The sequence below is a fragment of the Apium graveolens genome, chromosome 3, assembly GCF_009905375.1.
Source record: "Apium graveolens cultivar Ventura chromosome 3, ASM990537v1, whole genome shotgun sequence".
Taxonomy (NCBI): Eukaryota; Viridiplantae; Streptophyta; class Magnoliopsida; order Apiales; family Apiaceae; genus Apium; species Apium graveolens.
In genome coordinates, this window is record NC_133649.1 from 189,503,713 (window position 1) to 189,528,851 (window position 25,139).

General features: G+C 34.8%; 1 protein-coding gene across 1 annotated transcript in view; it reads right to left on the bottom strand.

Annotated features, from left to right (window-relative positions):
- Nucleotides 1–5,642: 5,642 nt before the first annotated feature.
- Nucleotides 5,643–25,139, bottom strand: part of LOC141710944 (uncharacterized) — a 28,629-nt gene continuing 9,132 nt past the window's right edge. The window contains exons 2-6 of the mRNA XM_074513429.1: nucleotides 8,969–9,145; nucleotides 7,440–7,784; nucleotides 6,369–6,533; nucleotides 6,046–6,144; nucleotides 5,643–5,947 (exon numbers count right to left, since the gene is read on the bottom strand). Coding sequence (XP_074369530.1) covers nucleotides 5,945–5,947; nucleotides 6,046–6,144; nucleotides 6,369–6,533; nucleotides 7,440–7,778 — 606 coding nt within the window. The 5' untranslated portion in view covers nucleotides 7,779–7,784; nucleotides 8,969–9,145 and the 3' untranslated portion in view covers nucleotides 5,643–5,944. The remainder of the gene's footprint in view (nucleotides 5,948–6,045; nucleotides 6,145–6,368; nucleotides 6,534–7,439; nucleotides 7,785–8,968; nucleotides 9,146–25,139) is intronic.

The following is a 25,139-nucleotide window of genomic DNA, read 5'->3' on the forward strand; positions in this document are numbered from 1 at the left end:
GAACCATCAGTACTTGTTGAAAGCTTAGCTTCATAAATGTTACCACGTCTGTATCCTTTCAGAACAACTTTGCCTTTAGATTTACTTACAACTTCACAGTGTTCTTCAAAGAAATCCATATGATAACCTCTGTCACAGATTTGACTTATACTCAGCAGATTGTGTTTAAGTCCTGAGACCAGAGCTACTTCTTTAATGATGACATTCTCAAGATTGATATTGCCATATCCCAATATTTTTCCAATGTTGCCATCTCCATAAGAAACACTTGGGCCAGCTTTCTCCACAAAGTCTGATAGCAGGGCTTTATTTCCAGTCATATGTCCTGAACATCCACTGTCCAGAACTAGGATGTTTTTCCTGTTGCCCTGTAATCACAAAGACCAGTAGTGATTAGTTTTAAGGACCCAGACTTGCTTGGATCCTTTGGCCTTATTAAGTTTGTTAACATTTACAGCGGATTAGCATCAGAGTTTATGTTAACATTTTTCTTATTAGAATTTATACTATCAGACTTTGAATCAGAACTTACACTAGAAGGAACAACGGAAACTTTCTTTAAAGAAGGTTTTATTTGATAATAATCATAGTACAAACTATGATATTCCTTACAAGTATAAATGGAATGCCATAAACTACCACAATGAAAACAAGGATTTTGTGGCTTATATCTAAAAGACTGACTCTTAACTCCTAACTTTGAAGGTAAGGAGTTTATGTTCTTATTCTTCCTGCAAAAAGAAGCCAGATGGTTAGAACTTCCACAATTATGACATATTTTCCTAGGAGCTTCAGGAACAGGCTTATAATCATTGCTTTTCTTCACACCTTCCTTTCCATTCCTATTTTTCCTAGGTGACTTTACCTTGTTTGCATTCTTAACATCTTTCAGCTTATGCTTAATGTAACGACCGAGGAATTACGCTTGTATTATATTATAATAATGATAAATTATGTGTATTATTATGTGATTAAATGTGTTAAGTCGTTAAACCCCAACTGCTATGTGCTATGTGTTGGCTATTTTGATCCAAACGTGTTTTGGATATTTATTGAGCGTTTTATCGTCAGTTATATATATTATATCAAAACCTGTACAGCTCAAAACTATGTTTTAAAAGCCCCTATTTCAAACAAAATCATTGGCTCTATTTTATTAAAAATGCCCTATACCATATCGCTATTCTGAACCCCTAGACGTTTTACAAATTGACCTTTTTCGCGAAAAATGACTTTTCCGGACCCCTTCGGGTATCAAAAACCCCACAAAAATTATATTTTATTTTATATGATCATGAAATTATCATATATCATTTTTCTTTGTATTTTTGTAATTTTCACAATTTTTGGGAATTTTTAGTATTTATTTAGTATTTATTGGATATTTAAAAATTCAATATTAATACCCAAAAATTATAAAAATTGGGGCCAAATATTTTATTAGGAGTGTAATTAGACCCTTAATTTTACTTAGGGGTATTATTTTCATAAATATAAATACCTGATTTATTAGTAATTAATCAGTTAATTATACTTAAAAATCAGAAAATAAAAAGAAAATCAGAAAAGGAATTAGGGTTAGGGTTTTTGGTGAAGAATAGGGCAGCAGAATCAATCGTGAATTTGAAGGTGATTCCGGAGTCCAAATCGTTCATGTAAGTAGTCAAATTGAAGCTGGTGATTCGTAGTTTATGATTATGTCAACGTTTTTGTTGATTGATTTCTTGATTTTTGATTTGTTATTTCGGGTTTAATCTTTGAATTCGGGTTTTGATTTCTGTTGATTGTTTGATGATTCTGTTAGCATAGTCGTGTAGATAGTCGTTTTTCCTGTCGTTTGGTACCGGGTTTGTGATTGTTGGAGTCCGTTTTGAGCTCGTCGGAGTTTAGCCGCCGCCGCCGTGTTCATCGCGTTTCCGGCCGTTGTGGTCGACGAAAACGAAGGAGAAAGGCTGGGGGGACGTCGTGGTATTGCTGTGCTTCGAAACCACAGAAGAATCGAGCCTGGAATCAAGCGTTTCGTGCTCACCGGAATCAAACGCCGGCGTCGGGTTCTGGGTTTTTGGCCGGTGTTCTTCCCGACCCGTTTGGGCTGCGGACGACCCGGTTGCAACCCGGTTTCGACCCGGGTTTGATCCTTGCAACCCAAAACTTGTTCCTGATTTTGTGTTTCTGATTAAATTAATGATTTATTTTTATTTTAGTAATTAAAAATCAGTTTTAATAATTATAATAATTAATTAAAAATTAGTTTTATATTCTGAAAAAAATAGTATTTATAATTTCTGAATTATTTTATTAAATTATAAATTTGAATTTAATTATTTAATTAATTATTTAATTATTTATCTAATTATTTATTAATTATCTAATTAATTAATAATTGGGTAATTAATTAATAATTAGGTAATTAATTAATAATTAGGTAATTAATTAGTAAATAAGGATTAGAAATAATTAAGTGAGGTGATTAATAATCTAATAATTAGTTAATAGTGCGAATAATGATTCGATAATTAGAAATATTAATCGAGCGTTATTTATTCGAATAATATTGTGATAATTATTCGTATCGTATAATAGTTATCGGTAATTATCTGTTTAGCGAATCGTATGAGTTTCAATAATTATAGAATAGTTCGATAATTAGGCGAGAATCGCGAGTAGCTCGTAGTTATACGAGTGATTAATCGTTAAGTGATTTATAATTCGAGTAATTCGTAGTTATTCGATAAATAGCGTATCGGTTAATTAAGTTGATTGATTATTTGTAAATAATCGATCTGATCGAATAAGTAATAATAATTTGTAATAAATAATAATAATTCCTAATAATTAGGGATTAATTATTTTAAAATATAATAATTATTAATTAATTATTTAAAATTATAATTAAGGATTGTTTAATTATAATTAATTATTTATAATTAATTATTAATTAATTAAATCTTGTTTAATTCATAATAATTCAACCGTTAGTCCGATTTGAGTGAAACGAAGATCTCTAGACTCAGAAAAATGAGGCGAATCCAATAAAAATAGTGTAAGTTATAATTTCTTCCGAAAAGAGAGTGGTTGGGTGATAATTGATAGTTCGGAGGTCCTAATAGGGGTATAATTGAGCCGAATAAATCCCGAAAAATTATAATAAAATCAGATAAGACTAGTAATGCAGATATGAGTCCAGAATTGATTCTAAAAATAATTATAAGTCTAGAAATTGATTATGTGCTTTATGTGCTACGTGCTTTACGTGATTATGTGAATAAATGTGCTGTATAAATGTATGTGTATATATGCGAGTCAGATAGAAATGCATGGGTAGACTGATAAGGTTGCGTGATATCAATTCAAGATACACGTATATAGTAAGTTATCTAAACGCCTATCTTTCCATGATTTGTTCAGTGTTAGCAAGGCAAAGCAAGCTAGGGTCAGAAGGCGGTGAGTTAAACCAGGTTAAGTACGCGCAAGGCAAGTTTTTCCCCTATTCTAAATTCAGAATAGTGATTTATATTTCTTTTCTATCGTATTAGTTCTCTTTGATAATCATTGTTCATATACACTGTTACCCATTTATTATTGCTTGTTTCCAATTTCATTTCAATTCTTGATTCACCCAATTTATTGAATTCCCTGTTCATATTTCAATTCCTTTACCCTTGTTACATATACTCTGGTATATCCTGATGTTGGGATATATCAATAGCATTCCGATTGTTCCGGATGGTTACTATACAGGCTGGGTTTTACCCAGACCATTATTTAATAGGCCATAGTTGCCTGAGTACTCCTTATGTTGGTTGGGTCTATGCAGTTGGGTATAGATCCGCACTATATTCTGACTGATCAGCAGGTTATAGTGCATATGTTGGTTCTTGTTTCCAGTCTTGTTCATTTGGTACTCGCCAGCATTGGCAAATTACTATCCTACACAGATTCAGATGGTTGTTCCAACCAGCAGCTTATTGGTTCACTCATTTCTCTTTCTTTATACTATATATTTTGTTGCAGGCTTGTTGAGCAATTTTGGCTCATTCCTTTTTATTGTTACTCCTATTGTTTTACTGTTAAGGTAGAGAATGAAACCCATCAGGACCCGCATAGTCAAGAAGCGAGTCAAGCAGCGGGACCCTCTTATACCAAGAGTGTTCCTTCCTATTCCCGAAGAGAGCTTTGAATTGCCAGATCAGGTGTAGCAGGATAATTAGTAATGTTGGGTTGAATAAAAGTCTTGTGTAGTTGAATAAAAGTTGTGTAGTGAGATTGTAGATAGAATAAAGTTTTGTAACAAAGAGAGTTCTTGAGACAGGTTTTATTTAGTTGGGTTTGTAATAAAGTGTAGTATGTGGTTCTTGTTTTCAACTCAGACCTTAAAAGATCCTGAGTAGTGATAGTTCGGGGTAATTATTATATTTATATTCCGCTTGTGCAAGTTTAGTTGGTAATTGTTGTTAATAATGCCCCAAATCTATACCCCGGATTTGGAGGGTGTTATAGTTGGCATCAGAGCTTAGGTTTGACCTTTGAAAATAAGAACGTTAGGGCTAAGATAAGATAGGAAAATGAGATAGGATGAGAGTAAGAGTGTTAGGATTGTTTGTTTATGTGATTAGAAGTTATGAGTTTTAGGATTGCGTTTTGATTGTTTTTGTGTTATTATTTTTATGTATATTAGATGGCTTCTTTATCATCGTCTACGGAGAGGACCGAGACAGATCCAGTGGATGCACCGGTATTAGCCCCAGTGTCAGAGCAGATCTTACCTCCATTGCCACTACCTCCACCATTTCCACCTGGACCACCACCAGAGATACCACTTCCCCCAGAGGTACCAGGTTTTGCAGATTATTTTCCATATTTTGAGCCAGAGATACCAGATTTTCCACCATTAGAGTTTTCGATGTTCAATATTCCTGACATGGTTGACACTACTAGAAATTTGTCAATAGACATCGCTTATTAGCCGATGTCTATTTAAAATCCGAGCGATGTCTTTGCATGCGATGAGAAAGGTAGGTGCATTACACATCACTTATTAGCCGATGTCTATACACAGTTTAGACATCCTTTTCCTTAACAATGTGATGTATTTTTCTTCAATGTATACCTTCACTATGGTTTCAGTTATTCATTCATATGTCATGTATATCATTTTAAACTTATCACATATAAAGCAATATGATACATTAACATCGAAAAACTTGTTAAACTGATGTGTAACTTAACATTTTACATCAGTCTTTTATCAGAAACGATGTCGTACCTTTCTTTTTTTAATGAAACCGATGTCTTTGTGTGTTCTTAATATCAGTTCTTTCAAAATGTGATATCTATTATATTGTTTTACATCAGTCATTTCTTGTTAGCTGATATATGTGCCTGCTTATGACATCAATTTATTGTATGAAATGTCTTATTGGCTACATTTTACATCAGTTATTTTGTTCATGAAGTGATGTTTGTTTATTTTTTTTATTCATTAATCCCATGTTTCAATCAAATGCCCAAAACCCAAACAAGAGTCATCCAAAAACATACCAACTGCCATATTACCATTCCAAAACTAACCAAACCAAAACAAACGCAAAAACAAACGCAAAACCAAACATGCATTCATTAATTTACCATAGATTATACCAAGTACGTACATATATCCACCACAAACCAAACTACATAATCCAAACAAACTACATAACTGCAAAATCAAGTACTAGACATTTCCACCATCGATCATTTACATAGTTCATCCCAAACAGAAATTTACCAACTAAAGTTCCCCCATTTATCAACAAAAACCACTAGTAGCTCTTACAAATTCAGTCCACATAAAGGAGCTGCAAATTAGGCCTTTTTATAGGAAGGATTCGATAAGGCTAAGAGTCTCACATCGAACCTCGTCCAGCTCAGCCTTGGGAACAGTCACCTTTCGATTCTTCGTCGATCACTGAAAAGTGTAACACACAGAAATTAGTAACAATGAATTCTACCACAAATTATATGTACACCAATTATATCAAGAATGAATTAAGCAAAAAAATATACCTTTTTGACAAATGTCATTTCATTATCCATGGCAATTTCTTTCATATACCACATAACAACATAGCCGCATTCAGTTCCACCGGGCTGTTTGGGGCATCCCTATTTAATAAAAAAAACTCAGACCAATTAATAAGTAAATTAATACCCCTATCTAACCGAAAAAACTCTGATATCTGTTGATCAGAATGTTGTATGTGCTGATATCTGTTGCATATGGTCTATTTTCCTAATTAAGGATAACACTTTGTCGGGATTAAAAAAATATGAATCAGTCTAGGTAAAAAACATGTACAATTGAATAAAGAGAGGTAGTAGGAACATACCTCTATACTATGATTGGAACTAGTAGGACTAATGGAACAGATAGAAGATGATGAAGAACACAGCTTGAGTTTTTTACGAGGATTTCCACCATTCGCCACAGGAGAGGTTGAAACTTTCTCCTTATATCTTTGTATTCGATGCAAAGCAATGAATGGGTCTTCAATCTAGATTAAAAAATTATTCAAGGTCCACGACATAAACAAAAATTTAAAATCAAAGCAGTAACAAGCAAGATTATGAATACATACATCTTTTTGTTAATTTACTTGAATATTAACTGATTTGGTTGATGATTACAAAACAATTATTTCCATCAACTAATAAAACACTTGAAGCAAACAATCACCTAACGATATTCAAGCTGATGCAAGTTTTAACTAATAAACTTGTCAAACATGGTGCTTGAGCTTGAATATAGCACGTCAGATGTGGTTTCACATCCACCGTTCTCATTGCTCAAACTTATCGAATCTTGAACCGGAGATAGATAAACAAACATCGTCCAACTACTTGAATAGAGCTTCGTTTACCATCAAATAAGTTAAGCGAGTCTAGGCCAAAGCTTAAACTGTTATTAAATAAACAAAATAAATTATTTAATCTGGGTTTAATAAACAAGCTTGAGGGATTCAGCGAAGCTCGAGCTGGCTTTATCTGTAAAACCAGTCCCAACATCTAAATAGACCATAACTTTATTTTACATAATGCTTCATCGATCATCAATTACCAATATCCAGTTAATGAAAATACACATTTCCTTCAATAGATACAAAGCACCACATTAGTTACTGAATTATCCTTTTGTCATAGATTACAACTTCACAACTTTTATACTCATTCTGCTAACATATTAAAAAGAGAAAGATAATCTCACCAAGTTATTTTATATCCTTATACTTGAGCTGCTGTAACGCTTGGTAGTCTATATTCATTTCAACTTAAATATTTAAAACCAATGCATAACAAAACCTAAAGAGACTCCTAAAGTGTGTATCACTAATTCTGTAATGCATATTATACAACTTAGTTTTACAAAGTAAAGAAAACTGAATAGAAAGAAGAACAAATACCTCTTTAACTTCCTGTGTGAGAAGAGGCACACTCTGTCGAAGCAATGCATTTAATCTTTCCTTCTTAAAATCAGAAAAGCTTGCTCCTAGAGCATTACAAAACAAGGCACTGATCCCAGAACTACTTTCGTCTTTTCCTGTGTAAATATGTTTAGAAGAATCTATCCCGCTGATGATTCCACGATTTCTATAAGCCAATTCAAAAGTCTGAGATGCACATGGGAAGTACCCTTCTTCTAGCGAAAGCAGGTATGCAACTTCACGTGTATAGTAACCAAAATAATCTGGTCCAATTTTATCTTGCTCTGGGGATAAGTCCTCATCGCCTGAAGCTTCCATTATAATCTAAGAAAACAAGATGCACAGCCAGTAAGAAGTTGTTACGATCAGCAAAGTCATACACTTGTAAATTTATATAAAACAGACTCTGGACTTGGGAGCACTGCTATTCGAGGAAGTAACATGTCAGGCTGTGAAGAAAACTTCTAGAGAGCCAAAATCATGTAGTCCACAAAAAAAAGCTCAAAAATTATTATTATTAAAAAAAAGACAGAAAGAAGGTAGCTACAAATCTTAAAAAAACACTTCATCTGAGTTTATTCAGGTTCAGAAAAACCTCTGACTATAACACAGAAAAAACTTAAATCTCCTCTCATAGAAATGAGCTAAGTACTGAAGCTAACAAATAAATTGTCTGTTTAGACTATCTGTGATAAACTAGTAGAAGAAACTAGAGTGAACCACTATACTTCATAACCCCTTAGATCATCACTGAAAAAACAAGTATATTTGGCTGCATATATGATCCGATACAATCCTCCTGCCCAACATAATTTCACACAATAATAATTATAGAATTAATTAATTAATTTTATGACCAGCTATAACCAAGTCTCACTTAGCTTTAAGATTATACTATTAACACTTTAAGTTAGGTATTGCGACATCTAAGCTTTGACTGATTCCTCCCAACTACTTTACCAAGGGAGAGAGAGCCCATAACTTCATTATTAATGCCCCTATCTAACCGAAAAAACTCTGATATCTCTTTATTCTGTATTTTTTTAATTCCTAAATTCACTCTAATTAGGAAAAAAATGTAGAAACAATAGCTCAGTCTTAAGATTTCATCTAGAATTCACTCATAAACCATGCTACTTACAACGACAAGCCCCAAACACCTCCTTCGATGGCGTTCAGTGGCTTTTGTAATCTCTAATTTAGACCTAAAACAAACAATATGAAACACATAATACCTCTATATATTTACAAACTACACAAACATAAATATATAAAAGCACTTGTTATTACATGTAAATCCGTATTTTAACTTCACAGGGGTCTATAAAACATAAAAAAATATAAAAATTTCTAAGAGGACAATTTGCAAACAGTTTTAGACAAATAACTACACATACAACTACACATGCAACAAATACACATTTCAATTTCACATGCATACATACAACTACACAAATATATACATACAGCCCAAACAAATATAAATAGATATGTAAAGAAGAATATACCTAACAAAGCAAGCTCCAAAATCCCAAAAAACTAACTCCGAAGCCCAAAATCCAACTTAACTCCAAGCTCCGAGCTTTAAGCTTTAACAAACCCTTAGCTCCAAGATTTAAGCTCCAACAAACTCAACTCCTCACCTTAAACTTCAATGAACACACTTCACTCCTTAATCTTCGAATCTGTCACAAAAATTGAAACAAATGAGAAAAAAGAACATTTGAAAGAAAGACAGTAAGAAAGTAAGAGATGAGTTGAAGAAATTGAGAGCTTTAATTGGAGATTGAAGGTCTAATCGGAAATTGAATACATTTGAGAGTTCTAGGTTTAGCTATGAGCAGTCGAGAGAAAGGGGGAATGAGGTGAGTGTTTTGTCTGAAAATGCAAAATCCATTTTGTTTTGTAATTTTTTGTTTTTGTTTTGATTTTGATTTATTTTTAATTTTATGTTATAATCTTATTAAAGTGAATGAGTGATAGGCGGGAGGGGGAAATATACTAAGGGGGGAAAGAAAAATATTTGGCTAAGGGCGGGAGCAAAAGGGAGAAGTAGCGGGCTCTAATTTTTTAAAATTGAGCTTAGACATCGGTTTATATGTCAACCGATGTTAAAAGTGAATTGGACATCGGTTTATATGTTAACTGATGTAACGTAGTTTTTAAAAGAACAACTTAGACATCGTTATACTGAAAAGCTGATGTAAACATACCAAAAAGACATCACTTATTTTTTATGTGATGTAAAAAACGCTTTTAACATCAGTGACTTTTCTGACTGATGTCTAATGTGCGATGTCTAATGCTGATTTTCTAGTAGTGTTGATCTTCCGCAGTGGGAGGATTTAGAGCCTCAGATTCCTATGCCACCAGTCGAGATTCCAGAGATGCCACAGATGGAGCCAGAGGCAGAGCCGCCAGTGTATGCACCTATGGAGCAGCCTGTCTTATTCCCTGCCTCATTAGCCATTTATGCCCCTGTTCCGGGAGTTTATCAGTTTCCTCAGCCAGATTTTATGGATAAGATCATGGTAGATGGACCGTTACCTTCTCGAGGTTCCAGCACTGATCTTCGTGAGCATCATACAGTGACTTACCAGCGCTTTCAGGCAGAGAGGGAGGAGAGGATTAGATGGCAGAACCAGTGTAGAGAGATCCTTGGATTGTATGAGACGCAGGCAGATGGACCTGTCAGAGCATTACGACCAGATTATATACTGAGAGAGAGGCTACATCAGATTCACCGGATTAGTTCTCAGCAGCTTACTGATTTGAGACAGCAGGATCTTAGTGCGGAGACAGCATATCGCAGAGCATTGGGACTTACCGAGGCAGTGCTAGAGGCATTGCAGGAGGAGTTGAGCCACGTGCCACCAGGATTTTGAGACTAGCAGATCGATGAATGTGGTATTATGTATATTTTGTAGATAGAGGTAGCATAGTATTGTATGACTAGTTTGTATGAGTGTAGCTACTGATTTTGACTGATAGTAGTAGCAGTATGACTGTTATATCATAGGTTTTTGTATCAAGCACTGACACCTGTAGCTGGTGTTCTACCTATATATATATATATGAGATAATCTTTTGCACGTTTTCTTTATTTTATTTCCAGTTATTTAAGCATTTACATTTATTTCAGTACCATTGCATATTTACAAATGTCGTTTTATTTACGATCATGTTGTACCCTTATGTTTTAAAAAAAAAAAAAATTTAAAGCACATCATACTATTTTATCTATTCAGTTATTTAATAAGCTGTTTTATTTTCTCAAATCGACTGTTTTAATATACGTTTAATATATTGTTATTAAAGAAGACCCATTGTTTATTTACCAGAAAGATGGCACCCAAAAGAAAAGCACAACCCGACTTATCGAATGGAAACACCGAGGGCCAAAACAATAATAACCAGATGGATCAGATATTTAATCTCATGCAACAGCAGATGTTGATGATGCAACAACAAATGCAGCAGCAACAACAGCAGTTCCAGCAACAGATGTTACATCAAGCCGCTCATCCAGGACGTCAAGTACCACCAGCAGCACCTACGGTCACCTTCAAGCAATTTCAGTCGGTGAAGCCACCAGAATTTATGGGTTCCACGGATCCTATAAAAGTGAGAGCTTGGATGAAAGAGATGGAAAAGGCTTTTTCGTTGGTAAAGGTTGAGGAAGAACAGAAGACGGATTTCGCTAGCTACTTTCTGAAAGGCGAAACTAATTACTGGTGGGAATCGAAGAAAGCTTTGGAAGGAGAAGATGTAGTGACCTGGGATAGATTCACTGATCTTTTCTTGGAGAAATATTTTCCTCGTTTTATGAAGAACCAGATGGAGATCAGGTTCCTGGAGCTGAAGCAAGACAACTTATCGGTTGCGGATTATGAGACCAAGTTTACTGAATTGGCAAGATTTGTTCCAGAGCAAGTGGATACGGATGAGAAGCGGGCCAAGAGATTCCAACAAGGACTGAAACCATGGATTCGTAGCAGGGTAGCTGTGTTTGAACTGACAACTTATACGGCTGTTGTTCAGAAGGCTATGATTATTGAAGGTGAAAGTGAAGCAGCTCAGAAAGAGAAAGGACCAGGAAATTTTCAGAATCGTTTCAACAAAAGGCCGGGATTTCAAGCTCGAGGAAAAGTAAACTTTAGGAGGCCAGAACCAAACAACCAGAGGATGGGTAATCGACTACCTGCCCCAACTCAGCAAAGGCTTATTCGACCGCCTATACCTGATTGCAGAAAGTGTGGTAGAAAGCATACGGGGATTTACAACAAGCCAAATGTCACGTGTTTTAAGTGCAAGCAAAGGGGACACTATTGTGGAGAATGTCCGACGGGAAAAGCAGAAGTTACTTGTTTCCAATGTAGGAGAAAAGGACATATCGCCAGAGACTGCAGAGGAATTACAATGGCCGCTAGTATTCCAAGAGTTTTAGCATTACCTCCACCTCCACTACCACAGCAAAATCCGCCTAGAGCAAGGACTTTCAACATGTCAATGAAGGAAGCGGTATAGAGTCCGAATGTGGTTGCAGGTACACTCCCTGTAAATTCCGTAAATGCTTTAGTATTGATTGATTCAGGAGCTACTAGATCTTTTATTTCTGAAGATTTTATCTCTAAGATAGATTGTGAGATCCAGTGGTTAGATAAAGTGTTAGTCATAAAATTAGCAAATGATGATCAAGTTGTAGTAGATAAAGTATGTCTGAGTTGTGATATTGAGATAGGGAGATGTCATTTTTCAGTTGATTTGATACCTTTTAGGCTAGGGGAGTTTGATGTTATTTTATAAGAATGGATTGGCTATCTAGTAATAATGCTCAGATTGACTGTGCGAATAAAAGAGTGAAATTACAAACTGAAGAAAATGAAACGGTAATATTTAAAGGTGAGAAGCAAAAGCAGAAATTCCTATCAATAGTGCAGACGAGAAGATTTCTACGCCAAGGATGTCAAGCTTATTTAGCCTATGTACGGGATGCTGATAAGGGTAATCCGAAGATTGAAGATATTCCTGTAGTTTGTGAATTTCTTGATGTTTTTCCAGACGAATTACCAGGACTTCCACCAGATCGAGAAATCGAGTTCACTATTGACTTGATGCCAGGGACTGAACCAATTTCAAAAGCTCCATATCGAATGGCACCTGTTGAAATGAGGGAATTAGCAAAGTAGTTGCAAGAACTTCTCGACAAAGGAATTATAAGGCCAAGTGTATCCCCATGGGGCGCACCAGTATTGTTCGTGAAAAAGAAAGATGGTAGTATGTGACTGTATATTGATTATCGTGAGCTGAACAAGTTAACTATCAAGAATAAATATCCTTTACCTCGCACCGATGATTTCTTTGATCAACTAAAAGGAGCAGCATGGTTTTCGAAAATCGACTTACGATCAGGCTATCATCAGTTAAAGATCAAGGCCGAAGATATTCCTAAGACAGCGTTCAGAATGAGGTACGGACACTACGAATTTCTTGTGATGGCTTTTGGATTGACAAATGCACCTGCAGCATTTATGGATTTGATGAATCGAATATTCAAGAAGTATTTGGATAAGTTTATCATTGTATTTATTGATGACATCTTGATCTACTCAAAGACAGAAGAAGAACATGCAGCGCATTTAAGAACGACATTGGAGATATTACGAAAGGAGCAGCTTTATGCAAAATTTTCAAAATGTGAATTTTGGTTGAAAGAAGTGCAGTTTCTAGGGCATATCATCAGTAGAGAAGGCATTCAAGTTGATCCAGCAAAGATTGAAGCTGTGTTGAATTGGGAAAGACCAAGGACGCCGACAGAGGTTCGAAGTTTCTTAGGATTGGCAGGATATTATCGAAGATTTGTCAAAGATTTTGCGAAGATAGCAACACCACTGACCAAGTTAACTCGACAAAGTGAAAAGTTCGAATGGAATAGTAAGTGTGAAGAAAGTTTTCAAGAGTTGAAGAATCGGTTGGTGACTGCACCAGTATTAGTACTGCCAGACGAGCAAGGAAATTTTGTTATTTACAGTGACGCTTCGTATCGCGGGATAGGATGTGTGTTGATGCAACATGGTAACATCATTGCATATGCTTCGAGACAACTTAAACCTCATGAGCAGAAATATCCTATGCATGATCTGGAATTGGCAGCAATTGTATTTGTATTGAAGCTTTGGAGACATTATCTGTACGGTGAAAGATGCGAAATCTACACGGTTCATAAAAGTCTGAAGTATATCTTCACGCAAAAGGAACTGAACATGCGACAATGTCGATGGATGGAATTGATTAAAGATTATGATGTTACAATCAGTTATCATCCAGGGAAAGCAAATGTTGTAGCAGATGCGTTGAGTAGAAAAGAAAGGTTGAATCGGTTAACTTCATGTGAAGAATTTGGTAAAGAATTCGGCAAATTGGAAATTGAGATTCGTATTCCCCATGAATCTGCAGGAACTATCTACGCTATGACTTTTCAACCAGGGTTGCTAGAAAAGATTCGCCGTTGTCAAGATGAAGTGATAAGTCAAGACGACAACTTAATGGGAGAGGAGATGACAACTCAGAAAGATAATGAAGGAATTTTATGTTTTGCCTCAAGAATCTGGATCCCTAATGTGGCAGAATTAAAAGAAGAAATTATGCGAGATGCGCACAATTCGAAGTATTCCATTCATCCAGGAAGCACGAAAATGTATCGCGATTTGAAGGAAAACTTTTGGTGGCCGAATATGAAGAAGGAGATAGCAGAATGGGTGAGTAAATGCTACACATGCCAGCGAGTTAAAGCAGAGCATCAACGTCCGAGTGGGTTATTGCAACCATTAGACATTCCAGAATGGAAATGGGAACATCTAGTGATGGATTTCGTAGTGGGACTTCCAAGGACGAAAGCAAATCACGATGCAATTTGGGTTATTGTTGATCGATTGACGAAATCAGCACATTTTCTTCCAATTAATGAGAGGTTTTCACTGGACAAGTTAGTGCACTTATATCTTAAAGAAATTGTGATGCGTCATGGAGTACCAGTATCGATTGTATCGGATCGAGATCCTCGTTTCAATTCAAGATTTTGGAGACAATTCCAAGAATGTCTAGGAACGAAGTTGAGTATGAGTACAGCCTATCATCCGCAAACCGACGGTCAAAGTGAAAGGACAATTCAAATGATTGAAGACATGCTACGAGTTTGTGCGATCGATTTTGAAGGCAGTTGGGATGAACATTTACCCCTAGTGGAATTTTCTTATAATAACAGCTATCACACCAGTATTGGAATGCCACCGTATGAAGCACTATATGGGAAGAAATGCAGATCACCAGTGCATTGGGATGAAGTTGGAGAATACAAGATTTTGGGTCCAGAATTAATTCGGCAGACAAAAGAAAAGATTGAACTTATTCGAAAACGAATCGAGGTAGCGCAAAACAGGCAAAGCAGATATGCAGACCAAACAAGGAAGGATATGGACTATCAGGAAGGAGAACACGTATTGCTCAAAATATCGCCATGGAAAGGATTGACCAGATTTGGCAATAAATGGAAATTGAAGCCACGATATGTTGGGCCATTTGAAATTTTGAAGAAAATTGGGAAGGTTGCGTACGAGTTAGCTCTACCACCCCATATGCAGCACATTCACAACGTATTTCATGTATCTATGCTTCAGAAGTACAATCCTGATACAAGGCATGTAATAGAATATGAACCAGTAGAACTTCAGGCAGATTTGTCGTATATAGAGCAGCCGATAAGGATTTTAGATCGGCAAGAGAGGGTATTAAGAAATAAGTCTGTGTCATTAGTAAGAGTCTTGTGGAGAAACCCAGTGATTGAAAAATCAACCTGGGAGCTTGAGAGTGAAATGTTAGAAAGGTATCCTCAGTTATTTGCATAGTGTGATTCTGAGGACAGAATCTTGTTAAGGGGGGGAGAATGTAACGACCGAGGAATTACGCTTGTATTATGTTATAATAATAATAAATTATGTGTATTATTATGTGATTAAATGTGGTAAGTCATTAAACCCTAACTGCTATGTGCTATGTGTTGGCTGTTTTGATCCAAATGTGTTTTGGATATTTATTGAGCGTTTTATCGTCAGTTATATATACTATATCAAAACATGTACAGCTCAAAATTATGTTTTAAAAGCCCATATTTCAAACAAAATCATTGGCTCTATTTTATTAAAAATGCCCTATACCATATCGCTATTCTGAACCCCTAGACGTTTTATAAATTGACCTTTTTCCCGAAAAACGACTTTTCCGGACCCCTTCGTGTATCAAAAACCCCACAAAAATTATATTTTTATTTTTATATGATCATGAAATTATCATATATCATTTTTCTTTGTATTTTTGTAATTTTCACAATTTTTGGGAATTTTTAGTATTTATTTAGTATTTATTGGATATTTAAAAATTCAATATTAATACCCAAAAATTATAAAAATTGGGGCCAAATATTTTTATTAGGAGTGTAATTAGACCCTTAATTTTACTTAGGGGTATTATTTTCATAAATATAAATGCCTGATTTATTAGTAATTAAATCAGTTAATTATACTTAAAAATCAGAAAATAAAAAGAAAATCAGATAAGGAATTAGGGTTAGGGTTTTTGGTGAAGAACAGGGCAGCAGAATCAATCGTGAATTTGAAGGTGATTCCGGAGTCCAAATCGTTCATGTAAGTAGTCAAATTGAAGTTGGTGATTCGTAGTTTATGATTATGGTCAACGTTTTTGTTGATTGATTTCTTGATTTTTGATTTGTTATTTCGGGTTTAATCTTTGAATTCGGGTTTTGATTTCTGTTGATTGTTTGATGATTCTGTTAGCATAGTCGTGTAGATCGTCGTTTTTCCTATCGTTTGGTACCGGGTTTGTGATTGTTGGAGTCCGTTTCGAGCTCGCCGGAGTTTAGCCGCCGCCGCCGTGTTCATCGCGTTTCCGGCCGTTGTGGTCGACGAAAACGAAGGAGAAAGGCTGAGGGGACGTCGTGGTATTGCTGTGCTTCGAAACCATAGAAGAATCGAGCCTGGAATCAAGCGTTTCGTGCTCACCGGAATCAAACGCCGGCGTCGGGTTCTGGGTTTTTGGCCGGTGTTCTTCCCGACCCGTTTGGGTTGGGGACGACCCGGTTGCAACCCGGTTTCGACCCGGGTTTGATCCTTGCAACCCAAAACCTGTTCCTGATTTTGTGTTTCTGATTAAATTAATGATTTATTTATATTTTAGTAATTAAAAATCAGTTTTAATAATTCTAATAATTAATTAAAAATTAGTTTTATATTCTGAAAAAAATAAAATTTATAATTTTTGAATTATTTTATTAAATTATAAATTTGAATTTAATTATTTAAATAATTATTTAATTATTTATCTAATTATTTATTAATTATCTAATTAATTAATAATTGGGTAATTAATTAACAATTAGGTAATTAATTAGTAAATAAGGATTAGAAATAATTAAGTGAGGTGATTAATAATCTAATAATTAGTTAATAGTGCGAATAATGATTAGATAATTAGAATTATTATTAGAGCATTAGTTATTCGAATAATATTGTGATAATTATTCGTATCGTATAATTGTTATCGGTAATTATCTGTTTAGCGAATCGTATGAGTTTCAATAATAATAGAATAGTTCGATAATTAGGCGAGAATCGCGAGTAGCTCGTAGTTATACGAGTGATTAATCGTTAAGTGATTTATAATTTGAGTAATTCGTAGTTATTCGATAAATAGCGTATCGGTTAATTAAGTTGATTGATTATTTGTAAATAATCGATGTGATCGAATAAGTAATAATAATTTGTAATAAATAATAATAATTCCTAAGAATTAGGGATTAATTATTTTAAAATATAATAATTATTAATTAATTATTTAAAAATATAATTAAGGATTGTTTAATTATAATTAATTATTTATAATTAATTATCAATTAATTAAATCTTGTTTAATTCATAATAATTCAACCGTTAGTCCGATTTGAGTGAAACGAAGACCTCTAGACTCAGAAAAATGAGACGAATCCAATAAAAATAGTTGTAAGTTATAATTTCTTCTGAAAAGAGAGTGGTTGGGTGATAATTGATAGTTCGTAGGTCCTAATAGGGGTATAATTGAGCCGAATAAATCTCGAAAAATTATAATAAAATCAGATAAGACTAGTAATGCAGATATGAGTCCAGAATTGATTCTAAAAATAATTATAAGTCTAGAAATTGATTATGTGCTTTATGTGCTACGTGCTTTACGTGATTATGTGAATAGATGTGTTGTATAAATGTATGTGTATATATGCGAGTCAGATAGAAACGCATGGGTAGACTGATAAGGTTGCGTGATATTAATTCTAGATACACATATATAGTAAGTTATCTAAACGCCTATCTTTCCATGATTTGTTCAGTGTTAGCAAGGCAAAGCAAGCTAGGGTCAGAAGGCGGTGAGTTAAACCAGGTTAAGTACGTGCAAGGCAAGTTTTTCCCCTATTCTAAATTCAGAATAGTGATTTATATTTCTTTTCTATCGTATTAGTTCTCTTTGATAATCATTGTTCATATACACTGTTACCCATTTATTATTGCTTGTTTCCAATTTCATTTCAATTCTTGATTCACCCAATTTATTGAATTCTCTGTTCATATTTCAGTTCCTTTACCCTTATTACATATACTCTGGTATATCCTGATATTGGGATATATCAATAGCATTTCGATTGTTCCGGATGCTAAGCCTTGGACTGGATGGTTACTATACAGGCTGGGTTTTACCCAAACCATTATTTAATAGGCCATAGTTGCCTGAGTACTCCTTATGTTGGTTGGGTCTATGCAGTTGGGTATAGATCCGCACTATATTCTGACTGATCAGCAGGTTATAGTGCATATGTTGGTTCTTTTTTCCAGTCTTGTTCATTTGGTACTCGCCAGCATTGGCAAATTACTATCCTATACAGATTCAGATGGTTGTTCCAACCAGCAGCTTATTGGTTCACTCATTTCTCTTTCTTTATACTATATATTTTGTTGCAGGCTTGTTGAGCAATTTTGGCTCATTCCTTTTTATTGTTACTCCTATTGTTTTACAGTTAAGGTAGAGAATAAAACCCATCAGGACCCGCATAGTCAAGAAGCGAGTCAAGCAGCGGGACCCTCTTATACTAAGAGTGTTCCTTCCTATTCCCGAAGAGAGCTTTGAATTGCCAGATCAGGTGTAGCAGGATAATTAGTAATATTGGGTTGAATAAAAGTCTTGTGTAATTGAATAAAAGTTGTGTAGTGAGATTGTAGATAGAATAAAGTTTTGTAACAAAGAGAGTTCTTGAGACAGGTTTTATTTAGTTGGGTTTATAATAAAGTGTAGTATGTGGTTCTTATTTTCAACTCAGGCCTTAAAAGATCCTGAGTAGTGATAGTTCGGGGTAATTATTATATTTATATTCCGCTTGTGCAGGTTTAGTTGGTAATTGTTGTTAATAATGCCCCAAATCTATACCCCGGATTTGGAGGGTGTTATACTTAAGCTGCTTCTTAGTCATTAAGCCTATGTTTACTTCAGCTGTCTTTTCCTATTTTAGTTTGTCAGAAGTTAATTCCTTTTTAACTTCTGATTTCTCATTATCAGACTTTACAGCTACAAACTTGACAGGTTTTAACTTTGGCTTTTGTTTAACAACTACAGGCTTAATACCTTCAGTTCCTTTATCATTTTTATCCTCTCCATAACCTAAGCCCTCTTTCCAGTTTTCATTACTTAATAAATTCTGAGTTGTTCCGCCAGAGTTAGTCCAAATCCTGATAACCTCTCTTTCCTTTTCTAACTCAGTTTTTAGAGATTCATTTATTTTTAGCACTTCATCCCTAACATAAAAAGCATCATCTCTATCTTTCTGAGTTTGATGGAACATAACTAACTCCTTTTCTAAGAAATCATTTCTTTTCTTAAAAGCAAGATTTTCAGAAGTTAATCTTTCACATGTTAAAGTTTGATCTCTATAACTAACAAACATGGTTTTAAGATATCTTCTCGACTCATTAATATCATCAGTATGAAAAGCATAAGTAGTTTGAGGTACCTTTGATTCAGCAGCTTCAGAACTGCTTTCAGCACTTGCCTTATCAACATTTGCCATCAAGGCATAATTCTCCTCACTTTCAGAATTTGAGGTGTCTGTCCAGCTTTTCTTCTTTATGACAAGAGCCTTGCCTTTGTCACTCTTCCTTTTCTTGCAATCTGGAGATATGTGGCCTTTCTCACCACAGTTGTAGCATTTGACATTTGTATAATCTCCTCTGTCAGACTTTCCTCCTCTGCTCTCAGATCTTCTGAAATTCTTCTTATCAGAACTTGTGCCTTTCCTGGAAAACTTCTTTCCCTTCCTGAACTTCCTTTATGCAATCTTTGTGATCCCTTTCACCATAAGAGCACACAGCTTCATCATCTCCTCATCAGCATCCGTCTCAGGAAAACTTTCAGATTCTGAGTCATCATCACTTTCAGAACTTGATGACTCAGTATCAGACTTTGTGAAAAGAGCTTTACCCATGTCTTTCCTTGAGGTAGCTGCCTTGGGGGATTCTTCTTCAGCCTTAAGAACAACTGTCCTTGACTTTCCACCTATCCTCTTGCTTCTTTATTCCATCTCATGTTCATGAGTCTTGAGCATTCCATAAATTTCATCAAGAGTTGTTTCATCAAGATTGTAGTTGTCTCTTATTGTTGTTGCCTTCAAATCCCAACATTCAGGAAGAGCTAACAGGAATTTAAGGTTTCAATCTTCAAGATCATACTCCTTATCAACCAGTGACAGATCATTCAAGAGTTTGACAAATCTATCATATAAATCAGTCAATGACTCATTAGCCTTTGAGTCAAAATGTTCATACTCTTGAGTGAGTATTGTCTTCCTGTTCTTCTTAATCGTATCAGTTCCCTAACACCTTGTTTCCAGGGCATCCCATATCTCCTTTGCTGTCTTGCAGTTTATTACCCTGTTTGACATTACATTATCAATGGCACTATGCAGTAAGTGTTGTACCTTAGCATTCTTAGCAATTGATGCGATATCTTCAGCAGTGTAATCACTCTTCTCCTTTGGTACAGTCTTTGCTGCTTCACCTGCAACTGCAACCGCGAGCTTGGTTGGTTTGTGAGGCCCTTCCTTGATTCTATCAAGATATTCTGGATCTGTTGCTTCCAAAACATGGTCATCCTCACCTTCCATATGGGATATTCAGATGGTCTCAATATGGGAACTTTGATGGTCTCATATCGGTTTTGAATTTGTGTCTTAGGAGGTTCTTCAGTTTTGGTGGGCTTAATTGGAGTTTCTGTTTCAGACATGATTGTGTTTGGATCTTAAATTGTTTGTGCGTTAACAGATAGGCTCTGATACCACTTGTTAGGTCACACACACACTGTAGAGGGAGTGAATACAATGTATAATACAATCAAATCGAACTTTTATAACTCAAGTAACAGAAAACAAACTTTATTGAAACAATAAACTCTGTTACAGTATGGAACTGTTACCTCTCAGTGATGAACAAATATCACGAGAGCTGTTAGGGTTACAATGAATAATCTTCTCGAAATATGATAACACGTATAGTGTAAACCCTATGTCTGTGTTTATATACTACACAGTTACAAGATAATCGCTAATTGATATGGAATATAATTTTGCTTCCTAAAATATATCAATCAGATATCTTTTCTTTCAAGTATTCTATTCTTCATAGAATTCCTTCTTCATGCATATCTCTTCTTATGTTTGTCTCGATCTTCTTTTCTTTAATCAGCTGTTGTCCTTATCTGAACGTCCTTCAGTACTTAAGTTCTGATATCCATCTTCTGATGATTATCTCCTGATAATATAAGTACTGATATCCTTAAGTCCTGACTTCCAGGAAGTACTGATTTATCCTGTTTAAGTAAGATCTGAAAACTAAACATAAATCACATTAGCCATGACATTATCAAATATATCTAACATGAACCAACAAAGATACAGGAGATGAAGATTCCTCAAATCCTGATGAAACCAGTATGCAAAATGGTTCAAGTTTATGATGATACAGCTGCTATAGATGAAACTGTTGAAACTCTGAAAAGAAGGAAGATAACTGAAGAATCCAAGACAACCTCTAACATAGCTCAAGTTGTTCAGAGTGAAGAACAACAAGCTACAGAAGAAATAACAAATTTTGATCAAGTCATCAAGACATCAACCTCTGACAGTGCTCAAGTTGATTTGAACAAATTGACAGTTACTGATAAGAGAAAAATCCTATGGAAGAATGTTAATCCATCAGATCCTAAGAAAAGCCAGCTGCTATCTGATTTCATGACTGTTGGATTGAAAGCCAGGGAAGCAAGAGACAGAGCTGGATTAGGTTCTGAAGAAGCCAAGATCAAGACAGGAGTTAAAGTAATTACAAGAGATCCATTCTTATTGACTGACAAACCTCTTGAAGAAGTTACATAGAAATACCTTGATAAGGTTATATCTTTTCAAGTGGTACTGGATGCTCATGATAAAAGTAATGTCAAAAAAAAGTTGATTCTGTTTCTTGAAGATGGAAGAATATACAGGATGTCAGAATCAGATGTGCTGAACAAATCTCTGAAAGAACTTCAATTCTTTCATTATCTTTTGGAGATAAAGTATGAGATTACTAGGAGATGGACAAATTTGATAATGAAGACCATAAGGGATAAAGCAAGAATTTTTGGATCAAGAATTATAGAATTCATTCCAAATATAGTTGAAGATGATGGAAGTTTGATTCCAATGAAGAAGGATTCTGCTAAACTTGAAGTTATTCTGAAAGAGAAATGTATGTGCTATAATGAAGATTCAACTCATCCAAGAGTAATCAGACTTGGTGATGGTTTCGAAAGAAATAATATCTCAGCACTTAGGACTGCAATCTACCAGATTGGAAGTCAGTGTGAAGAAATGAAGCAAGTCAAAGCTACACTAGCTCAAGTCCTGAGGAATGCGGAAGAGAAACTGTAATAACCCCAACTTTTGGAAATTTTTGAAACACGGATGAATAGTAACTTTTGCTGATGATGCCTATTAAGGAAAATTATCAGAACACGCTATATAGGAGTACTGTTATGGAAATTCTAAGATCGTATTAGTACTCCATAAAGTAAATAAGTGTATGTAAAGATCGTCAGAATCCAAATTCGAACACTTTGATTTTTCCGGAAAATCCACCAGATACCGAAAGAATTGAGTATAAGGTAACATGATTAAAAGGATTTAAATTCAAGGATTATAAGAAAGGATCATAAAAGGAATACAAAATATTGAGAAAGGTTTAGGGGAACCCAAGTAATAAGATCCCGGATATGATCCCTCAAACGACGAACGAGAACGAAAGTTAAGCGAACCGTAAAACAAATAAGCGACCAAGAGACAAGCTTGTACAAGAAGCCAAGGATTGTGACATCATCAAACCACAAGGAAGAGACATGTGGCAAATGGATGACTTAGGCATGGTGACATAAGCATGACAAATGGAGGGATTGGTTGGTTGATTTTAAGCCATTCATTTTTTACCATGGTAAAAGGATAATTAACAAAACAAAACAAAACAAAGCAACCAAGCCAAAACAAATCAAAAACACAAAATACAAGTTGACTTTCATTTCCTTTAAAAAGCTCTCGGCCAAAACCAGAGCAGCATCTTCAAACTACCATATCTCCTTCAATACTCATTCAAATAGTATGTTCTATAGCTCTTTGGAAAGGTATTGAGATGGCCTACAACTCTTGTTCACAAGTCTCGTCCAAATAAGCATGTTAAGACCCTCGTTTTGACAGTTCTTTGAATCTGACTTTTAAAAACTTCAAAACCTAACTTTGTGTTCTTGATTTCTTTGGAAAGATCAAGCTTGTAGGAGGCTCCCTAAGACTTCCTAGCTACTCTAATCACTCCAAGGAAGGTATAACACCTCCAAACCCTAACTTTACTTTGAGTATTATGATGGTTTTGATGGTTATAGTAAATGAGAAGCATGATGCTTGTGTGTTTAGAGTTTGGATTGGATTTGTAGTGATTTGGATGTGGAAATCTTGTTTATAGTTAATGAAACTTAAGTATAGCTAGTAGTTCATGTGTGGGGTTGTATAAATTGGAAAATCTTGAGGTTTGGGGACTGATGTAGTAAGGTTTGGATGAGGGTTGGTTGTATTGTTGGTTGTGAGTTGAATGGTGGTTGTTTGGAGTGGTTTAAAAATTGGAAATCGCGTAAACATAAACGTCATAATGCCCGATTTTCCTTAACTGTTCTATTCTTAACTTTAGGACTCGTGAACTCACTGAAAGATTCTAACCTTTGCCATGTTTAGATAGTTCATGTTACGAGCTTCGTTTTGATATGTGGTTCGCTTGAATCCGATGTACGGTTTAGGAGAAACGACCGTCTTAAGTAACGGCGTTTCGCGAACGAACCATTACCCCTCACCTTACTTTGAAACCTTGGTTAAGGCCATTAAATGACTAATTGGAGTATGAAACAATTATGTAAAGTGGACTAGGCAGTTGGTAGGGTATTCGCAAAAGCGTCGCCTTAAAATTCGTAACGGTTAATTTATTAAAAATGGTGGAGCTGAGGGTACTCGAACGACTTATGTGATTTGTTAAGCTTAGAGATGACCATAAGCAAACGTTAGGGTTCAATTGATTAAAGCTAGTTTCTTAAGCGACCGTGGTTTAATTTCGGCTTATGTTATTATTCATAGGTTACCGGACCCACTCTAAGCTTAAGTCTACCCCGGAGCACTCAGACAAGTTTTCTACCCGTTATACTGTTGTGGTGATGTATATATGTATATGCATTATCTTGTGATAGATGCATGATTGTTATTAGAAAATCTTGCGATATATTGGAGCATGCTGATATGGTTTATATGCATGCATGTTTTATAATATTGATATCTAACTGTTGATTCAAATGCTTATAAGTTGCATAATACCTATGCTAGAGATAAGCAGTAATTGCGTATAACCTTAGTGTAGGGGACCCAAAGGTGAACATTTTCTAAACCGGGAGTCGATGTTCCCGAGTATATTATATATATATATATATATTTATATATATATAGATATAGTTTTTAAAACTATTAATCGAATAAGGTTTATTCGATAACTTTATTTTAATTAATGAATATTAGTTTGAATATTCATTCGAGGGCTTATGACTCCCTTTATTTTATTTAATGAATATTATTTTGAATATTCATTCGAGGAATTATGACTCTGCTTATTTTATTAAATAATATTCTTTATTTTATTAAAGAATAATGTTTCGATAATCAAACTTATTTTCGATTATTCAAATAAAGATCGTACTTTCGTATAAGTATATCTTTGGTTATTTATTATTCATTTCAAGTATGAGTTTTAAAACTTCTACTTCAATTATTTTATAAAGATTATCCTTATGGGAATATTATTTAAATAATAATATTCAGATATATTCTAATATATCGGGACTGATTTATTTCATTAAATCAGCATTACTCCAAACATTCTTAAAAATGTTTTCGAGTCTTCAAAATGATTTTTAAAGGTTAGAGCGGATCCCAAAACTCGTTTTCAAATTTAAGATCTTCCTTTTTGAAGGGGACTTGAA